The sequence below is a fragment of the Doryrhamphus excisus genome, chromosome 20 (assembly GCF_030265055.1).
Source record: "Doryrhamphus excisus isolate RoL2022-K1 chromosome 20, RoL_Dexc_1.0, whole genome shotgun sequence".
NCBI lineage: Eukaryota > Metazoa > Chordata > Actinopteri > Syngnathiformes > Syngnathidae > Doryrhamphus > Doryrhamphus excisus.
The window spans coordinates 8883290-8905636 of NC_080485.1; the positions used below are offsets into that span (position 1 = coordinate 8883290).

The 22347-nt window shown below is 39.2% G+C and overlaps 1 protein-coding gene across 5 annotated transcripts; it reads right to left on the minus strand.

The window, feature by feature from the left end:
- Positions 1-6164: 6164 nt before the first annotated feature.
- Positions 6165-21774, minus strand: zgc:123010 (uncharacterized protein LOC641500 homolog). Of its 5 annotated transcripts, XR_009120437.1 has the most exons (18): positions 21583-21774; positions 15647-15732; positions 15464-15544; positions 15299-15355; positions 15051-15236; positions 14854-14967; positions 12276-12321; positions 12109-12199; positions 11886-12027; positions 11700-11804; positions 11536-11629; positions 10425-10455; positions 10020-10097; positions 9268-9370; positions 9067-9203; positions 8742-8981; positions 7121-7169; positions 6174-6993 (listed from the first exon to the last, which is right to left on the minus strand). XR_009120437.1 is itself a non-coding variant. In XM_058059145.1 (16 exons), exons 1-16 carry the CDS (start codon positions 21638-21640, stop codon positions 8804-8806), a joined length of 1482 nt encoding a protein of 493 aa, XP_057915128.1. In that variant the 5' UTR covers positions 21641-21774; the 3' UTR covers positions 6165-8803. The 5 variants fall into 5 exon arrangements, 2 of the variants coding, with proteins under 2 accessions (XP_057915128.1, XP_057915127.1); XR_009120436.1 differs by having other exon boundaries at positions 6165-6993; positions 7121-8981; XR_009120435.1 differs by having other exon boundaries at positions 6175-7169.
- Positions 21775-22347: the final 573 nt, after the last annotated feature.

Sequence of the window (22347 nt, forward strand, 5' to 3'; positions counted from 1 at the left end):
CCTCCTTCTACCATATATCTCCTCCCTGCCTCCCTCTCTCACTCCTTCCTCCCCCCCTCCTGCTGTTTTTGGAGGTCTCTTAAGCAAAGAGGTGTGAGAAGGAACTACTGACGAGACAATGCAGTAAGAGTGTGTACTTTCTATGAATACAACGCTCCATCTGAGGAGTGTTTGGGTCTTTGTGGATAAGTGTAATTGTAGGTGAGAGCTGATGATATAACCGGCATCCTTGTTGAGTACCCATGAGTCAGTGAATTTCAAGTCGAACATGAAAACTCGCAAGCTGAGCGAGTGAATCGTTCGTCTGCGGTGCAGCTCGGCCAGGAAACGTACATGTGAATTTGGTTATTCACTTCAGTGCTCTTATGTGAGTGTGAATAGTTGTTTGTCTATATGTGCCCTGTGATTGGCTGGCCACCAGTCTAGGGTGTACTCCGCCTCGCGCCCCATGACAGCTGGGATAGGCTCCAGCAACCTCTGCAACCCTTGTGAGGAAAAAGCGGTAGAAAATGAATGAATGAACTTCAGTGCTCTTCATAGTGGGCTGGTGGTTAGTGCGCGGGCCACACAGCTAGGAGACCGGAGTTCGATTCCACCTTTGGGCGTCTCTGTGTGGAGTTTGCATGTTCTCCCCGTGGGTTTTTCCCGTGTACTACGGATTTTCCTCCCACATTTCAAAAACATGCTAGGTTAATTGGCGACTCCAAATTGTCCATAGGTATGAATGTGAGTGTGAATGGTTGTTTGTCTATATGTGTCCTATGATTGGCTGGCCACCAGTCCAGGGTGTACCAGCTGGGATAGGCTCCAGCACCAACCACGACCCTCGTGATAGTGGTGGAAGTGGTAGAAAATGAATTATTGTTGACATTAAAACACAATTATTATCAAATTAAGTGGCATTTATGCCCCAAAGTTCATTGTTTTTTTTTTACGTCCAATTTACTCTTAGTGGTACAAAAATGCTAAGACAACTGGGATAGGCTCCAGCACCAACCACAACCCTCGTGATAGTGGTGGAAGTGGTAGAAAATGAATGAATGAATTATTGTTGACATTAAAACACAATTATTATCAAATTGAGTGGCATTTATGCCCTAAAGTTCATTGTTTTTTTAACGTCTAATTTACTCTTAGTGGTACAAAATGCTAAGACAACTGGGATAGGCTCCAGCACCAACCACGACCCTCGTGATAGTGGTGGAAGTGGTAGAAAATGAATGAATGAATTATTGTTGACATTAAAACACAATTATTATCAAATTGAGTGGCATTTATGCCCTAAAGTTTATTGTTTTTTTAAGGCCCAATTTACTCTTAGTGGTACAAAATGCTAAGACAACTGGGATAGGCTCCAGCACCCCCGCAACCCCCATAGTAGTAAAAAAAAAACATATTTTCCATCTTTGGTTTGTGTTACTGGTTGACTTCCAAGTTGAAAACAAATTTTCTGTACAGATATGGTCACCTCGTGGCGTTCTATGGTTATCATTACACTTGTAAAAATCACCCCCGAAAAAAGTAAACACTATTTTTCAAGACGTAAACATTCCCGTAATATTCAATTGCGTAAGGACATTTTGCACGCCTGCTCTCTGATTGGCTGCCCATACCTTTTACACAACCATGTTGCACAAGAGCAAAAAGGGGGTGAACTCAAGTGTAAGCCAACAGGAAGTTCCTCGCTTCCAGAATAGATTGAAACTTCCAGAGTTCCAAGCGTCTTAAAGAAGCTCCCTATACCACAGGGTAGATATTTCCTTGTTGAAGGCACCACAAACCACCAAGTTTAAAATAAACCCCCCGGCCTCAGATGTCGCCACGGTAAACGTGACTGATGAGAGAAGGACATACCTCCTCGACCCAAGAGTATGTTACTATTGTCAAACGTATCATCATGGTATAGGAAACAGCAAGACTGGACTCATCAAAAAAACAAAAAAAACATGGAAAGTTGTTACTGTTTAATGGTTTTCCGAGAAGGGGTCACTCCAGTGCCCCAGACCCGAACTACGTTTGGGATTTTTTTCCGCACGTTTTCATACATGTTTGTTTGTTTTTTGGTATAAAATTAGCTGCACGGTGAAGTTTTAGCCATGGGGCGTTGTGTTGATGAGCTATTTCAGGTTTCAAGTAAACCTTAAATCTTTTTAAGGCGGCACGGTTTATTCATAGATATGCAGCTCGACGATCATGTGGATTTCTTCTTATTTTCCCATAACTCCTTAAAGGTGTTGTAGGGGCACCACTCTCGGAATGGTCCACCATTTTCTTCCACGCTTGTTGGTTGTGTGCCATTTGCTAAGACTCGGTCTATTCCGCTTCCTTTCTTCTTCCTTTTTTCTTCCTTGGCTTCCTCTTTCCTTGCAGTATGGGTTTCATAAATCCATGTAATATTGTTATGTGCCCGTACCATTTAAATGTTTGTTTCTATCATCACATTCCCATATCTTCTATTTGTTGTATATTCTCTTTTTGGGGGGAAATTTGCAGATTTATTATGTTAAATTCATTACTTTGTTCTCGAAATCTCTGATTTATTTTTTTAACGTGGCCCTAAAACTCAGTTGTAAACAGGTGACTGACTATAGGGGTGTTAGTTCATGTCTAGAGATCTCATATCTTCTATTTGTTGTAAATTCTCTTTTTGGGGCTGAAATTTGCAAATTTATTATGTTAAATTCATTACTTTATTCTCCAAATCTCTGATTTATTTTTTTTTATGTGGCTCTAATACTCCGTCATAAACAAGTGACTTACTATAGGGGTGTTATTTCATGTCTGGAGGGCTCTAATAATGCTAAAAATTGTATTTAGAAGGACATAAACATGTTTTCTATGCTCCATCTACAGAGCTCGAGTCTTGAACCAATTAACCGCAATATTTTAATAATAATAAAATATAATAATAAATGATAAGTGGTTAGCGCGCAGACCTCACAGCTAGGAGACCAGGGTTCAATTCCACCCTCAGCCATCTCTGTGTGGAGGTTGCATGTTCTCCCCGTGCATGCGTGGGTTTTCTCCGGGTACTCCGGTTTCCTCCCACATTCCAAAAACATGCTAGGTTAATTGGCGACTCCAAATTGTCCATAGGTATGAATGTGAGTGTGAATGGTTGTTTGTCTATATGTGCCCTGTGATTGGCCGGCGACCAGTCCAGGGTGTACCCCGCCTCTCTGTGCACCCATTCTACATGACATGACATGACACTTATTAATTACAGCATCACCTCCAAAATGCCACCAGAAGCTCTTCATTATACAGTGGCTACCTTCTTTTTACACTTACATGACTGTTAATAATAATAATTCTTACTTTAAAATGTGCCTGTATAGTAAATAAATGTTTCACGATGCCCTGAAACACACAAAATTCAAATATAGAATCAAAGCATTCACATACAGCTCCTTTTTGTGTGCACATGTAAAAGACTGTAATTGGTGTGTGTGTGTGTGTGTGTGTGTGTGTATGTGCACGTGACTGGGTGCCAGGCTGGTGGTCCCACCCTGTACAGGAAAAGCAGACCCCCTATTAGCGAGACCAAATCAGAGGGATCTCCGAAAAGAGGAACGAAAATAAAGCACAAAAAAAAGGAAAAGAAGAGTTTGAAAATAGTAGTTCTTTGTGTATGCGTCTTGTGTTGTATGGCTGCATTGAAATCTTAGAGATGAGGCAGGTGTTTTTACCCCCTACGGCTGGGGTCTCAAACTCAATTTACTTGGGGGCCACTGGAGCTAGGGTCTGGGTGAGACTGGGCCGCATCAGGTTTTCAAAAAAAAAAAAAAAAGCATTTATTAAAAACAGAAAAATGAATAAACTTTGCTTTGGTTCCGATTTTCTACAATAAAAGCTCTGATAAAACATTCCACTGTTCTCAAATATCTTATTTTTTATTTTTCTACACAAAATAAGATGAAAAATAAATAAACAAATCAAGAATAAAGAAAATCAATCAATCACTAATAAATAAATAAATATAATAATAAAACGGTAAATAATAAAAACTTAAGAAACCACATATAGTTGGTGGGTAGACAAATTATTTTTTTCAGATTAAAATGAACAAAGCATTATTAGAGCCCTGTAGACATGACAAAACACGACTATAGTCACATTTATACTCTTTTTATTTACAACATATTGCGCAACTGCAGGGTCTTGAGGAACATGCTAACTCGCAAACTAGAGAGCTAGCGACCTAAACGGTAGCCTTCAAGTTATGTCCTTTAAACTTAAATAGCCAAAAACTTACCACTTCCACACGGATAGGGAGGATAACTATTAACAGTTATTTAACCTTTAACATGAACATTAATCAAACGTAATAATTTTTTCTGGGTACATGATACCATACAGCATCCATATCAAACCTAACATTAAACTTTCATATCAAGGCGGGGGCCTCAACATAGCGCCCTGTGGGCTACATTTGGCCCGCGGGCCGTGTGTTTGAGACCCCTGCCCTACGGAAATATTCCATTTACAAATAAGGAATCCTACTTCGTGGAAATACATTTTTCACAGTCAGATCTGGAAGTAATTAACCATAATTAACAAAGCATTACTGTATATTGCACAAAACAGCAACAGAAGCAACGTTGTAATAGAAATAAGCACCAAACAAGTTTAACACACGCGCTTCACACCAAGACGGCCACCCCACAGAGTCTGGCCTCTGTTTGAGGTTTCTTCCCTCGAGGGAGTTTTTTCCTCGCCTCCATCGCCAAGTGGTTCTCTTTCATGTATGAGTTAGCATAGTTCTAGACCTGCTCCGTGTGTAAAGTTTAGTGAAGGACAACTTCTGATGTAAAATGGCAATAAAATTTACTCCGATTTGCCCAACAGCTTGAGTGGCACAACCTGCATTTGAAAGGACATGCAGAGGTAGATAAAGCCGCTTTTTACTGTATGCCACTTAGATGCAGCTATTGCCATCTTGTGGAGTGAATCAAAAACGCATACAGGAGGTTGCACTTTATGTGATGAGACTTCCCTCTCAGGCACGATTGGTAATGTCCATACATTTATACCTTACAGCAGGGGTCTCAAACACGCGGCCCGCGGGCCAAATGTGACACTAGTTTGAGGCCCCCACCTTGATATGAAAGTTTAATGTTAGTGCGGCCCGCGCAAGTTTGATATGGATGCTGTATGGTATCATGTACCCAGAAAAAAATATTACGTTTGATTAATGTTCATGTTAAAGGTTAAATAACTGTTAATAGTTATCCTCCCTATCCGTGTGGAAGTGGTAAGTTTTTGGATATTTAAGTTTAAAGGAAATAACTTGAAGGCTACCGTTTAGGTCGCTAGCTCTCTAGTTTGCGAGTTAGCATGTGTCTCAAGACCCTGCAGTTGCGCAATATGTTGTAAATAAAAAGAGTATAAATGTGACTATAGTCGTGTTTTGTCATGTCTACAGGGCTCTAATAATGCTTTGTTCATTTTAATCTGAAAAAAATAATTTGTCTACCCAACTATATGTGGTTTCTTAAGTTTTTATTATTATTATATTTATTTATTTATTACTGATTGATTTTCTTTATTTTTGATTTGTTTATTTATTTTTCATCTTATTTTGTGTAGAAAAATAAAAAGTAAGATATTTGAGAACAGTGGAATGTTTTATCAGAGCTTTTATTGTAGAAAATTGGAACCAAAGCAAAGTTTATTCATTTTTCTGTTTTTAATAAATGTGGGGTTTTTTTTGTTTTTTTGGGGGAAAAACCTGATGCGGCCCAGTCTCACCCAGACCCTAGCTCCAGTGCCCCCCCCCCCCCCCCCCCCCCCAAGTAAATTGAGTTTGAGACCCCTGCCTTACAGTATACAGCGGTTAACTTATTTTTACATTTGAACGACAATTAAAAATTGCTTGTAGATTTAATAGTTTTATATTGGCAAAAGATGATAATAAAATATTTACAAATGTATAATTTTCTCTGTATCTGTCATTTTTAGGCTATAGAACTACAACGTTTTCCCATCAGAGCGACTGAGAGTACCAGGAACCATTTGACTGGATCTCAAAGAGAGGAGAAAATACATTCATTTGCCTGGGTGAGTTTAAGAGCACGTGTAACACTGCCACCTTGTGGAAGGATGTGGAAGCGCAGTTCACATACAGAGCCAAAGAAATTCAGTTCATATACCGAGGAAGACGTAAAGGTAGTTGGAAAACAAACATTTATTAAATACAAAAACACTCTTTATTGCAGTGCAGTGATGAAAATACAAAATATTTGATACATAGACAACTATATGCAATGCTCTGGTTACTAATGTGCTGCATTGCAATTCTATGTTTTTTTTAAAAAGCACTTGTGACACAAACAAACTAAAAACACAGCAAAACAATCTGACAATAAAGCCAGGAAATGTCAAATTTTGAAAAGTGTGCAGCTGGTATTAAAAGTATTTGAGTCCCTCTGTCATTTTGACTCAAGTGCAGCCTCATAGGTTAATGTCCGATTCCTTTTTGTTCTTTTATTGTAGCCACACAAAGCAGAAGTGCCACATTTTGTGTTAAAAAGTTATTTGCACTCAACATATTAGTTCTAAAGATGCTACCTAATGTGACAGCACACGGAATAACAAAAACAAGGAGATGAATGGGTATAAATAGAAAAATAAATACTGTCACTATTACTTAAGGATGTAGTGTTGACGTAAGCCATTTGAGTTATGTTCCCCTTGCATGGCGCCCATTTTAACAGCACTAGTGTTGATGCTACTCAATTAACAAGGCTGTTTTAGTGCACCGGATTCTTTGGTTCCATGAAATACTGACATATCACAAACATCGTTTTTCAACATTTCTTTGAGGGCAGCGCCAAAAAAAAAAAAGCATCCCCGCATCCGACATTACAGCAGCAACGTTCCTGTTAAGTGTGCATGCTTTCTTTTGCATAGACGCTACAATGCTATTGAAAAAGCACCAATCTAAAGTTATGATAAGGATGTCATCTCCACTGAACAATGCTGGGTGGGGTCCTTAAAAGGAAAAAAAAAAGGCTACAAGTCAAGAGATGAGGCACTGAAAGGTCCACTGAGAGTTTGTGTAAGATGATGACAGGCTGAAAGGCTTGTGGATCAGTAAGAGTATAAAGTAGTACTCAACTTGTCGGTCCTGTTGTTCCACTTCAATACAAAGGACTGTTAAGGCCACACTGAAAACAAAAAATATCAACGTATTGGAATTATTATAGAATTTTGATGTAATTATTCATTCCGTTTCTACCGCTTATCCTAGCATGCATGTTTTTGGAATGTGGGAGAAAAACCGGAGTACCTGGAGAAAACCCACACATGCACGGGGAAAACATGCAAAGTCCACACAGAGATGGCCGAGGGTGGAATCGAACTCGGGTCTCCTAGCTGTGTAGCCTGCACGCTAACCACCCAAAAAAAGGAATAATTTACAAGAATCAAGTCAGATATGACAAGAAAAAAGTAGCTATTTTAAGGGGAAACAAGTTGAAACATTATTGTGTATAAATATAGTCGTAGTATTACCATAATAAAATGGCTATTTTGTAAGAACAAAGATGAAGTATTACTATAAAACAGCTGTCATTTCACAAGACAAAAACAGTTGTATAATATGTATAATAGTCAAATATATTTTTTAGAATGAAATTCAAAAATACAACTGACAATAAATTACATTCCATCTTCGGAAAATCATTCATGAAAATGAAGTACTAAGAGAAAACTTTTTTAAAAAGTAATTTAAATATGATTTTCAGAGAATGAAGTCACAATATTGCAGGAAAAAAAATCATCATTGTATGAGAATCTTGATCATATCATAAGATTATCATTATGACATCTTAGTACTTTGTTTTTACATTGCAACTTAATTCAAGTAATGTTTTAAATAACAATAATAATATATTCATATTATTGCTTTTATTATTATTATTATTATATAATATATTAATTATACAATAATCAATATTATTATCTTAATTATTTTTATTATTATTTGTTTATTATATTATTTATATATAATTAATAATAAAATTACAATTTTTCTTCTTCAGTGTGGTCCTAATACTCCTTTGTATTTAATCAACTAATACAATCATTAAAAAGGTGTCTTTCCTGCTGGTTGACATAGCCGTGCGCCCTGTGAGGTTAGGTTTGGTTTCCCTTAAAGGGGACCCATTATGCTCATTTTCCGGCCCTTTGTATTGAGCACAGAAAGCTTTTCTAGATCTTCCGAAATCTGCACCTATTCCAGCTCCATTTCCTTGGCTTTTCCAAAACAGTCTGTTTTCATTTATTCCACCCACGGCCCGCCCACTCCGCTGTGATTGGTCACACTCCCTGCTAACATGGTGAAATCTTCACAGAGCAGCAGAGCAGGAAAAGGCACGTCTACAGCTTGTATTCAGGAACGCCCATATAAGGAAGTTTGGCTCACTGTGACATCACAGGGAGCCGGTGTTAGAAAAAACTCTCACAGCCGTCCCAAACTTGTTTCAGGGCTCACTTCCAAATGGGCAAACCATATTATCAGAATGTTTGGCACCGTTTAACACGATAATACAACATTCCAACAACATTTATAGGTCAGAAACGTGGAAAAAGCATAATAGGTCCCCTTTAAGGTAGGTCACTATGTGTCATCACTGGCTGCACACGTGAATCTTTTCATTCCCTGGTGAAAATCCTCACATTCCTAGTTGATTGTGACACACGTTGGACTCCTCCTGCGTTTGAGTGCTGACACTGACCTTTTCCATTATTCTGGTCCACTATTTTCCAGAGTAAGTTAGTTGTAGTCGACAAAAACTGGTCAACTCAGTACTGGCCGGGTGCTTTCAACGGTGCGTCCTGGTGCGTCCTGCCACTGCTTCCTGTCCTTGCCTTTCTGATCCGGAATGTGTTTGTAGCGACACTGGTCTCCAAAATGGCAGCCTGTGGTTCTCCAGAAGTAACACTCGTCTCCGTTGACGGGGCCTCGCCGCCGAGGTCTTTGCAAAGATGAGATTGATGAAAAATAATAATAATAATAAAAACAACACAATGGTTGCGCTGATGCAGTGAAGCAGATCTTACTCGGCAGCAGCAGTAGCAGTAGTAGCACCTGTGTGCTGTGGGACAGAGAGGCAGGTCCTGAGTGGAGTAGGAAGGACTCTCTGAGGGCGACGCTCCGGATAGCGTACCACTAAACGTGTGTTCTTGATCATATAACCCTGGGGGAGGTCAGCTGTAAGTTTGCAGCATTGAATGACACAGAATAAGCAGTCGAGTACTCACATTTAGTTTTTCCCTGGCACTGGCCGCCATGTTTACATTCTTGAAATTGACAAAGGCGCAAAAGCGCTCATGTAGCACACGGATACTCTCGATCTCACCGTACCTGCAAAAAAAAAAAAACAATCATCAATCGCCAAGCTCCATTCTCAAATATCGATATCGACTTGGTGCTACTCTCGCTACCTCGAGAGATGCAAACATTCTTGAAGTTGTACAATTCAGATTTTAACCAATTCAGGGGTAAAAACCCTTTTACAGTGGAACCTTGGTTACAGTCATTAATTCACTCCAGAAGTTCTGACTCTAACCAAAACGGTTGCTAACCAAATCAATTCAAGAAAATGTAAATTCAATTAATCCGTTCCAGAAAGCCAAAAATGTTCTTACAGTATAGACACAATTTGAAATATACATACAGTAGTAATACTTGACTGAGTTAATATTAAATTAATCATTAATATAATGGTCGCAGTTTCACCCTGGAACAGATAATTTCATTTATATTATTCCTTATAAGGAAAATTGAAGTTTGACCATTCCCTGCACATTTAAGACAATTATTTTAAATGCAGTTAAAGTATAGCTAATGTTTATGATCTGGAGTTGCCGTGGCAACAGCAAAGCAACGCCCCTCTTCTCCTACAAATCAGTAAGCAATTCAGACTGTTTAGTGGAATGAATGTGAAATGACGACACAGTGTTGCTTTAAGAGTAGAAACAGGAACATATGTAATATTTTACCAGACTCGTACATTTTAAAAAGGTCCCTTAAGTGTTTTTCAGTCAGCTCCGTCGTCACATTTCCCACCCACAGTGATGGACCAGGGCTTCTGAATAGAAATACAGAGAGTTAATGATACTTTGTGAAATAAGCACAGTTACTATGATTTGTTGTGTGTGCTTCTGGAACACATTATCAAGTGAGAAAGATGAGTGGCAATCGAACATGTACATGCACAACTATCAGTGCGACAGGAAACCACAATGGAAACCTCAACCGCAGTGTTGTCAGCAAGGCTTAAGGATGTCTGTTCATCATAGCGCTATGATACAATTATAAGTCATCATAAATAATGACCTTCTTATGACACTTAAGGTGTGTCAACTAAGTCTAATACAATTTGTTATCGTCACATAACAGAACAAAATGACATTACCCAGGTAGTGCAACTGACTGATCTTGGCCGGCTGCAAAAACAAGGAAAAAAAGAATGTCTATTAATGGAATAGAAGTATAAAACACTCCTAAAATGACATTAACTAAAATCCAAATGTAAGGCATTCAAAAAAAGCATTAAGACACATTCATATGTAGTTCTCAACACTAGTCAGTAGGTGTCAGTAATGTTACTATAACGGCCTATTGGTGTTGTAATGTTGATGCCCTAACTTCTGTTGTTTGTTGCTCACGGTTGATGTTATTGGTGGATAAGGAGGAAGTGCTGTGGGAGAAACAACGAGGTGTGTGGAGACTACGGTTCAATTCCACCCTTGGGCATCTCTGTGTGGAGTTTGCATGTTCTCCCCGTGCATGCGTGGGTTTTCTCCGGGTACTCCGGTTTCCTCCCACATTCCAAAAACATGCTAGGTTAATTGGCGACTCCAAATTGTCCATAGGTATGAATGTGAGTGTGAATGGTTGTTTGTCTATATGTGCCCTGCGATTGGCTGGCAACCAGTCCAGGGTGTACCCCGCCTCTCGCCCCAAGACTGCTGGGATAGGCTCCAGGAACCCCCTGCGACCCTCATAAGGATAAGTGGTAAAAATGAATGAATGAATTATGTCTACTATATTGGTTAATGCTGCACGGCGAGTGGTTAGTGCGCAGGTCTCACAGCTAGGAGACCCTAGTTCAATTCCACCCTCGGCCATCTCTGTGTGGAGTTTGCATGTTCTCCCCGTGCATGTGTGGGTTTTCTCCGGGTACTCCGGTTTCCTCCCACATTCCAAAAACACGCTAGGTTAATTGGCGACTCCAAATTGTCCATAGGTATGAATGTGAGTGTGAATGGTTGTTTGTCCTGTGCCCTCTGATTGGCTGGCAACCAGTCCAGGTCTTGCCCGAAGACAGCTGGGATAGGCTCCAGCACCCCCCGCGACCCTCATGAGGTAGAAATGAATGAAAACGAATGAATGAATATTGGGGGTAGTGTGAGTGTAAAGGTGACTGTTGTGTCTGGAATATAATGCGGAATGACTTGACTCTGGGTAAAATATGCATTAAAACCATGAAAGGCGTCCATCTTGGCTCAAATGTGCGATCTAACCTCTGGCAGCATCTGCAAAATATGCCAAAACCTCTGGCACTGTCGAGAATTTCTCCAGCAATGTGGCACTGTCCATTTCATCAAAACCAAGGTCCTGAAGCACAAAGGTAGAACAAAGACAATTGTTTATGGTGTAAAAATAATCGATTTACATGTGTATTTACCATTAATTGCCGCAATTTGCAGTGAAAGAGATCATTGACGGCCTCTTCACAGTCTTTGTCCAGTTTTAGCACCTGCTCCATAGCTTTCTGCGCGTCGCTGTACCGCTATATGATACAGGTCATCAATTATTTATTCATAAGTACTGCCTGATCCTACTGTCTATGTCAAGTAGTGCATGTACGCACCTTCATGCCCATGAGAGCACTTCCCTTGCGGAAGTGTCCTTTGGGCCAATCTGGAGCCAGCTGGATGGAGCGCTCGGCATCTGCCAGGGCCTGAGTGTAGTGCTCCAAGCAGTAATAGCAATATGAACGATTCCCAAAGAATCTGAAGATTAATAATAATAATGATGATGATGATGAAAACAGCTGTTTCTGAGCATGCTTGGCAATAGATGAGTGATCATACCTGTAATCATTTGGATCACATTTGATGGCTTCTGTAAACATGCCGGCTGCTTGTAAGTACTGCCCTTCTTGGACCAGTTTTATCCCTTTTTCTGAAGGAAAGAAAAGCAGCGGGTTACTCATTTAGATTTTGCATTGGGAATTTAATTGTATTGCAATGTTCTTCACCTGCAAGTGACGTGCTTTTCTTCGTTGTGACGTGTGTTCCGTTTGTCTGGAATAGAATCACAATCAGTTCAATTCCACTGTTCTCAAAGTGTCCATCTATGTCAATGCAAGTACACTCAGGTCCACTCGGACAATCTTGTTGAGCTCAGTTTTTAAATGAATGTTTTTATTATGAAGGAAGCCCCAGACCATCACACTACCACCACCATATTTTACTGTTGGTATGAAGTTCTTTTTCGGAAATGAAGCTTTAGTTTTACACTAGATGTAATGGGACACACAAAATGTCTTGTTAGGCCACAGAGTATTTTCCCAAAGGTCGTGGGGATCATCAATGTTTTCTGGCAAAATGGAGACAAGCTTTAATGTTTAATTTTGTTCAGCGTTGGATTTTGTCTTGGAAGTCTGCCATGCATTTTTGCCCAGTGTCTTTCTTATGGTGGTGTCGGCCACTCCTGGGAAGGTTCACCATTGTTGTATGTTTTCGCCATTTGTGGTTTATGGCTCTCACTGTGGTTTGCTGGAGCCCTGGAGCGTTAGAAATGGCTTTATAACCTTTACCACACCGATAGATCTAAATTTCTTTATCAAGGTTTTTTTTTTTTAATGCATTTTTTGTGCAGTTGTGTTGTCGTTGACTAATATTTAAATTTATTTGATAGTCCGAAATATTGAATAATAAGTGTGACAAACATGCAAAAAAAAAGAAATCAGGAAGAGAGTAAACACCTTTTCACACCGCTGTAGACAAAGATGAAAATACTTAAGTCTTAATTACAGCTATTAATTAAACAATTATTAATTAAACATTTTTTTATTATTATTATTATTATTGAGGTTGTAGTTCGCAATGGTGTAGTAATGCACTGCTTCAGACTGAAGGCTGTTTATAATTTTTGCACTTATGTGGCAAAAATAAGCTACCTAAAACAGAATTTTTACTGTAATATCTGGTGATTAACATTAAAAAGTCAAGGAACATCTGCCTTATTCCTAAAATAAAAGCTAAATAAGTCCCAAAATACAGTCCACATACATGTGTGGTTAAAGATCACTGAAGTCACTGAAGTATACACATACAGGGATGTACTGAGAACCATTTTCTGCACCGAACAGCAGTCCAAAAGTCCATGGCTCGGTATGTAAGGCATGCATTTGGCGGCAAATGGCTAATTCAACAGTACAAATACACATACATTATCCATGTTAATCTTTGAACTGTATTAACCTTGCCTAAACTTTTTGCAAACTACAAACAATGGTATGCTTGTCTTCATTTTCAGTCATTCAAGGAGACTCCCACTTCTCTTTCAATTTCACTTTAAGACGGTACCAAAAAAGGGAGTGGGACATACCTTTGTAACTGCTGCTCAACTAGTCTAAGGAGTTATTATTGTGTAATGGTACTGACATAACTGACATAACACTACTGTATTAACACTAAGGAAACAATGGGTAGCCTATAAAGCAATATAATGTGTCATTTGAAATTCAAATTCCAGCACTGACAAGAGTGGTATTTTAGAAAGAATGGAGAGGGCTGCCAACAGTCCTGACCTAAACCCAAGCTTTAGTTCATGCTCGAATGACCAGTACAACAAAATGGGCTGAATCAAGACAACTCTTAGTTGAAGAGTGGAATGCCATCCCACAGCAGTGTGCAGCCAGCTTAACGAGGTAGTGGAAGGCTGTTTCTACGCTGTCTCATTTCCTCCGTCCTGTACTGTACTGATTCTTCCATTCACACGATCCCTGCCCAGCTCTTACCAAATGCACTTCTGACAACTTGAGGTGGTTTTTATGGCTTAAAATTGTTCTGAAATGCATTAGTGAAGAGTTGAATTCCTCTCGGGGCTGCACGGTGGTCAAGTTGTTAGCAGCCAGGGCACACAGCTAAGAGATCGGAGTTCGATTCCACCCTCGGCCATCTTAAACTCCGACCATCTCTCGGAGTTTGCATGTTCTCCCCGTGCATGCATGGGTTTCTCCGGGTACTCCGGTTTCCTCCCACATTACAAAAACATGCTAGGTTAATTGTCCATAGGTATGAATGTTTATGTTAATTATTATGTCTACTAGGCTGCACGGCGAGCGAGTGGTTAGCGCGCAGACCTCACAGCTAGGAGACCAGGGTTCAATTCCACCCTCGACCATCTCTGTGTGGAGTTTGCATGTTCTCCCCGTGCATGCGTGGGTTTTCTCTGGGTACTCCGGTTTCCTCCCACATTCCAAAAACATGCTAGGTTAATTAGCGACTCCAAATTGTCCATAGGTATGAATGTGAGTGTGAATGGTTGTTTGTCTATATGTGCCCTGTGATTGGCTGGCGACCAGTCCAGGGTGTATCTCACCTGAAGACAGCTGGGATAGGCTCCAGCACCCCCGTGACCCTCATGAGGATGAATGATTAATATTCAAACAGTAATTTGTGTCCCTTTAGCCTATTTATGTGAACCAATCATAATAAATCTAATCATCTCCCTTTTGCTTGATTCACTTTTGAGAGAAAAGGCACTAAAATGGTGACTTTTGAGTAGTAGTGCCATGATCCAATATTTATATCTGATGCTTTTTGTACCTCTTTCCTGGCCTCGTTCTCTTTGTTCTCTTTGGACTTGCGGCATGATCCTTTGGGCTTGATGTGGCTGGCCGCGTTGGCAACGAAGGCACTACTCACATCCCACTCAGGCTCCTGTAGGCCACAACAAACCAGACGTTATAGAATGACTGTAATGGCTTACGACAATACAAACAGGTGAACAAGGAGGCCCCTACGTCTTCCGCTATTGTGGTCTTGTGATGCTCTCTGGAGGGCTCAGAGGTAGCAAGCTTGTATGAGGCAGCTGACTTTGCATATTCCTTCTCCTCCTCCGTTTGCACCTGCGTCTCCCCGACTGCATTAACTTCAGCTTCCGATTCACTCTCATCCAAGTCGGACTCGGCTCCTCCATCTTCACCATCCTAGTGAATGCGGGGGAGCGTGTTATTATCCAGCTAGCACAGAAAGTGCGACTAATCATTACCTGTTCTGCACTCTCGTTTTGCTTCACTTGCTCCTGCTTCTTTCGTTTTCGACGGCGCTGAAAAAAAGATTAAGGGATGACATGACAGGAAAAGAATTTCCGTCCTTTGACTCAAATGTCTAAATTTTTCTTCCAGTTTATAATCAGCAGCTTTTATGTATTCACCTTCCTCTTTGCTTTACGTCGCCCTGTTCTGTGTCTGGCCTTCTCATCCTCACTGAGATCCTCCTCACCATTTAATGCATCCTGCACACACACATAGACACACACACACAGTCAAAGTGACACTTTGAACCTCTGACCGTATAGTTTTGACAGTGTCCTGTCAGAGTGACATTGTTTGTTTACCTGTAACAAAGCACTGTCATCACTTGGGTCATGGAGGGCAGCACCACAGGTCATCTGTTCTTCCTGCTGCTGCTGCACAGGTGGACCTATATTGGGAAAGAAATCATATTTGGTTTATACACAATTTTTAAGTTGCATGTAATGCTACTGCTAGCAACTGGCTGCCTGGGTCACCACTTGTTCTTTTATTGTAATATTTTACATCAGGGGTCTCAAACTCAATTTACTTGGGGGCCACTGGAGCTGGGGTCTGGGCAAGGCTGGGCCGCATCAGGTTTTCAAAAAAAAAAAAAAAAAACGCATTTATTAAAAACAGAAAAATATACAAACTTTTTCAGTGCTTTGGTTCCGATTTTCTACAATAAAAGCTCTGATAAAACATTCCACTGTTCTCAAATATCTTAATTTTTATTTTTCTGCACAAAATAAGATGAAAAATAAATAAACAAATCAATAATAAAGAAAATCAATCAATCAGTAATAAATAAATAAATATAATAATAATACTAAAACGGCAAATAATAAAAACTTAAGAAACCACATATAGTTGATGGGTAGACAAATTATTTTTTTCAGATTAAAATGAACAAAGCATTATTAGAGCCCTGTAGACATGACAAAACACGACTATAGTCACATTTATACTCTTTTTATTTACAATATATTGCGCAACTGCAGGGTCTTGAGACACATGCTAACTCGCAAACTAGAGAGCTAGCGACTTAAACGGTAACCTCAAAGTTATTTCCTTTAAACTTAAAAAGCCAAAAACTTACCACTTCCACACGGATAGGGAGGATAACTATTAACAGTTATTTAACCTTTAACATGAACATTAATCACACGTAATATTTTTTTCTGGGTACATGATACCATACAGCATCCAAATTAAACTTTCATATCAAGGCGGGGGCCTCAAACTAGTGTCCTGCGGGCCACATTTGGCCCGCGGGCCGCGTGTGTGACACCCCTGTTTTACATAGTACACTGCTAAATGATTGTTTTATTATATTACAGTGGTTAGCTTACTTTTTTACTACCAAAAATTTGATAGTGAGGCTGTGGGCAACCTCCTGCCACAAGATGGCAGTAGCTGCATTTCAGGTTTCACGAATGGTCAGTATCCATAACAGCTTTATCAACCTCTACATGCTCTTTAAAACGTTGGCGTGAAACTGTTAGCCATTAACTAGCCAGGGTAGCAATGCTGGCTGGGCAGTTTGCTCCTTTCCACTGATACATTATTGGTTCTGTTGTTACAGTGTTGTGCAATACGCCTGTTAATATATGACCATGTGGTCTTTGTCCATTCTCATTCACTCCAAAATCAGGATTCAAGTTTAAAAATCTCAACAACAGCTTCTCTCCGGTTACCTGTTTCCAATTAGTGTGGTCTCTTTACAATTAAATAAATGGCCTGGCTAAAACTCAATGGTGAGCACTTCCGACCAACAAGGCATTCTCTGCTAACAGATTCTTTTGTCCAATCAGATTTCAGCATCTAAGTGTTGCCATGTCACTGTAATCTGCCCAGAGCCTTCAGAATGAGGAGTGCTGGCCCATGTCATTTAAACACGATGAGCAGTGTTGTTTTTTTTCCACCAATCAGATTTCAGAGCCACAAACAGTCAAAGTTAGAAGTCGACCAAACCCCCCTTGAGCAGATTATGTTTGATCTCTAAATATCTCTAACTGTACTACAAGTCATGGGTCAGGATAATGATGACATATTTTCACATATATTCATATTTTATGAAATTTGGCATATGTCACTGATGGGTGTGATTAGATCAGACTGCATGATTGTGCGACACGTCAAGGAAAGGCCAATACGGTATTTCCTCAATCATGTTAATTACTTTGACTTTTGATAGGCACATGGGTCATAGAATTAGGAAAGCGGGGGCAAAAATATTGCATGTAGTCTTTGAAGACATGTTTACATTGATCATTCGCAGTCTTCCAAATCACTGTGGAACTGATTTTGGTCCAGTGGAGGCACACATATGATAAGAATAAATGCAATAAAAACACAAAAGGTGTCAGATTTCCATTCATTCAGGCAAGATAAAATACAACAGTCGGACCAAAAGAAGGTGACCCACTGTAATATTTTGTTGGACGGCCTATAGCATTCCCTATGGCATAATTTCCATAACATATATCTCCGTCCAGAGTTGCAGACCACTACTCAATCTTTCCCCACTGTCCCTGCACTTTTTAAATAATCACTTGGACAGTTCTTAAAACAATGACTCTCTTTTCCACAGCCACAGGCTGTGTATTCCGATATGGTGGTTTAACAAATGAGACGGTCCTCAATGCATCAGTTGGGTTGCCAGATAAAACATAATCTCCCATGCAGTAATTAGCCAATAGAGGCTTTGTCCATTTGCTTAGTTAAATCCAGGTGCTGAGCCTTTTTTATGGCAATTTTACAGTAAACATCAGTGTGACTCACAGGAGTGACTCATGAGACAATCTTAGGGCTTAGTGCAGCACACCCATATTGATTTATGACAGATTTGACAATTCTTTTTGCTTTATAATATAATATTTTTATGTCACTTTCTGTAGGTGTGAACTAAAAAGAGATCTAAAAAGAGTTTTGGAAGATTCTGGCACTTTTCCCAACCACAGATCTAACTGTAATGACAGATTTGTTTGCTGGCACAAATGATTTGAATATCATCTTCTCTGAGGAACTAAGTCATCGAGAAAAACAGGTTAAGTTTGATGATAATTGCTCGAAAGTCCAAACTTTAGCAATAGTCAAACAAAAAGGACTTTTAGTATTTTTATGAATACGGTTAAGATTTTGGGTTTCCTGATTGTGGTTGCAAATGCAAGCAATTTCGATTTTGGTGGACAGCACCACAACAAAAAGGCCTCTATTTCTCCTCTTCCAGGAGTGTTTGGCTGCGAGTAAAGCTCGTTCCACAAGAATGCACAACACGACAGTACCATCAGGGACTGTAATTTCTAACAAAGAATCCAACCTTGAGAACATTTTACGATTTGACGTTAAAAATAGATCCTAACTGTTTAATAGCAACCACGTATGTCACACTGCCTGTGGATTTTCAGGCGCAATAAAGAGTTTTACAGCCACGTATATCATGTAAATCACTCCACAACCGATAGCTTGTATTTTTTCACAGCCAACACTGTATGGTAACACATGTACCTTAATGTAGAAAACTAAATTCTCCGTACACGTGCACTCTCTTTAATTCGATAGTTGGCCAAACAATGTGTGCCTCTCAAACATAAAGAAGCGATTGTGGTAGAGGAAGAGAATGCTACATCCTAATAGCTGTCAGATGGATGACATAGCTTACGTATCGCCGATTATGTTTTAATATTTGTTTAAACGACATCTGCTTTGGTTCTTGCTGTAATGGCACTCCTCAGCGGGATAGAAAAAAAATGCCATTGTGATGATGTGCTTTGGCCAACTATTTAAAAAGACGCTATGCTGTGAGTTATTTGTAACTGTATTCAAAAATATGGCTGTATGATGTGCTTAGACATCCTGAAAATCAGCTTCTTCTAGAGCATTCTGAAACTTATTTTCTTGCGTCCCTATGCAGTGGAACCTTGGTTAGTGTCTAATCAAAGGTTAGTGTCTTTAAAATAGACAGTCTGACTCCAACCAAAGCAAATTTTCCCATCAGGAAAATCATGCAAATCCAATAAATCCATTCCAGAAAGTCAAAACTGTCAACACAAAACCAAAACACATTTTTATAGTTTTACGATTGTAGCTTTACACGCACAAAACCATTTGAAATGCATATAAATACAAAAATCCCTTGTTTACTGCAGTTAATTGGTCACAGACCCGACCATGATAAGTGAATTCAGTTGGATCCCTTCTTTATAAATTGAATATTTTCATAGTTAGAGCATAGAAACCCTGTTTACGGCCCTCTAAGTATGTGTTTTAACATTATTAGAGCCCTCTGGACATGAACTAGCACCCCTATAGTCACCTTTACACCTGTATTACTGACTACAATAGCTATAATCACAGAAAAACAGCCATTTAAGACATCAATAAAAATTGTGCTTGTGCGTGTTGCAATAAATGCGTCCAGGACGTGCAAACAGGAAGTGATGTTGGGTTGCGTTTTAGCTGGATTACAGCCGCAGCATTAGCCTGTGTTATTATTATGGTTATTACTCGTCATTATTAATGTGCCTGTTGCAAGATAATTCAAGCCTTCAGTAAATGCCTGATTGAGTCTGGTGCTTGTGTGTTATATATATATATATATATATATATATATATATATATATATATATATATATGTTTTTTTTTTATTTAGACAAAATCAAAGCCATGTCTACCTTTTTAAATTTCAAAGCTTCATGCAAGATGCACATTTTAAAACATTGAATCAAAAACTAGCAGCTAAAAGAAAGTGTGCCATTATTTTTTTACATAAATATAGAAAAAGGCAAATATTATCTTTTTATAACAAAACCTTTAGCAATGCTCAAATTCTCAGCTAATAACAAAAGAACAGAATATGAACGAGTGTCTGGTTTAAGAGGACATTTTAAAATGTCAGCAACTCAAAAATAATTGAAATAAAACAGTTGTATTTTTTAAGTAAACATTTTCCGAATGCATGAGCATGAATACCAACGTGTCGACTGCAGCTGTCTGTCCAACTTCCTTGTACATGTGTGGTAGAACTTGAAAATGCACATCGCAACAAATATCATGACATCTCTACTAGTAACAAAAATAAATTAAAATAGCGACAGCTCCAAGGGGTTTACTAGGTGATGAAAGTCAGTTGTGTCATCCCTAGCAAACTATTTTGCAGTTTTCAAACGCTGCAGTGATAGGAACAAGCCCCAGGCCCCGGGCATTTCAGCAATAAAGCAATAATGTGTTGAAGCTTTTCCCCTCATCGCTGTATATTTGCACGTACAGCACAGTCAGGGTAATATCGCCTCATTGGAATTTTTTTTCCCCCATCGGTTATTGGAATTATAATTCCACATATGGACAATTATTGTGCACCCAACATGACAAGACACACACCGTACTGTATTCTAAACTGTAAACAATCTTCTGTTTACAGTTGTATGACAGTTAAATGTTATAAAGGGTGCTGGCCCCTTTGAAGAAAAATGCCTGTCTTAAAAACCAAAACAAACGGGCAGTTGACCAGCAGTTTACTTCTTTTTACACTTGTATGGCACTTAATAACATAAACTCTGCAACATAAATCAATACATGTTTACTGTTAACAGCGGTTAATGACTTCTTACACTTGTTTGTATATAGTTTTGTCTGTTTACATTAACTATATTTAACTTTTTTGGCACTTTTATGACAATTAAGAAAGTTACTTTAAAATGTGTAAACACAGTATCCTGAAATGGTTGAAGCTTCCTGTCATCATCACTTCCTGTCAGCTTGTCACATTTGTCCTGGTTTTAGTCACAGACTTGTACAGTTATGTGCTATTAAAATGCAAAGGAAGCAAGAAAATAAACAAATTTGTCAGATTTCTATAGGACAATGTGGCATATTTACATGAACTACTTAGCTTGAGGGCTAAGTAAACTATTTGAAGGCATTTTTGTCATTCTTTTTATCACCCTCGCCCACTACATAAAGCCATTCTGTCTAAGTTTGTCATAGTTTTTATCGAAAAGCCTTCATGCCTTACGTATAGGTGCACTAGCTGACTTTTATGGAGTGGAGGTGGCTGAAGGGAAGGGTGTAGCTGCCAGATTCATTGTCCCACCATCTTCCAGCAATAAAAACACTGCACGTATGGAGACCCCATTACTTAAAAGTATATGTATTAACTAGTTTATGGTCACGTGATTTCCCTAGGATGTGTACGAGGGTGTTGGCTAACTTTAGGTCGACTTTTTTTTTAAGTTGTGTAAAGCGAGACGGTACTTACCACTCGAGAGCCCCAAGAGTCGACATATGTCTCTGGTGAATTTCATGAGCGCAACCATTCAGCATTATCGTCCCCCCGAGTGGTCCAGACAAGTCAAATGTAGCCAGTCTACGGACGGCGTGGATAGTACATCGGGAATATTAAGTGTGTGAGTGTGCGTGTGTCGAGTCTGAGGGAATCTGCGGCGGATGAGTCCACTTCCTGACGTGAGCAGCGTCTTAAAGGGACAGTACACCTTTCCCACTCCTGATGGATCCAAATCACATAGTTCTCATTCCACGCCACATTCCATTTTGATAAAATCATATTTTTTTATCTCTTAACATAACTCACACGGCACTGCAACTCTTTTCTTATATTTAATGTTCCTTCGTGACATCAATCTGTATGAATAACACTGCTTTTTCCATTAATATGTTTATAATGCATGAATTGATTGGTTGATTGAATAAACCTAAAGTCCAAGGTATTAACCATTACTTCAAATAAGTTCTGTTGCATCTTTTTAAACAGCACCAGTCTCTGCTTTTACATTTAAACAATGAATGTTTACATTTATTGGAAAAGAGGTGCAGCAGCTTGCAATAAAAGCCATGTTATACACACACACACACAAAATGAAAGGATGCATTGGATTACTTTTATAGATTTTTTTTATTATTATTTTGTAAGAAGATTGATAGAAAAAGACATGGCTGCTATTAAGCAAATTGTCTTTGCAGAGGCATGGGTGTAACTTTCCAAATAATTGGACATAAGTCATTG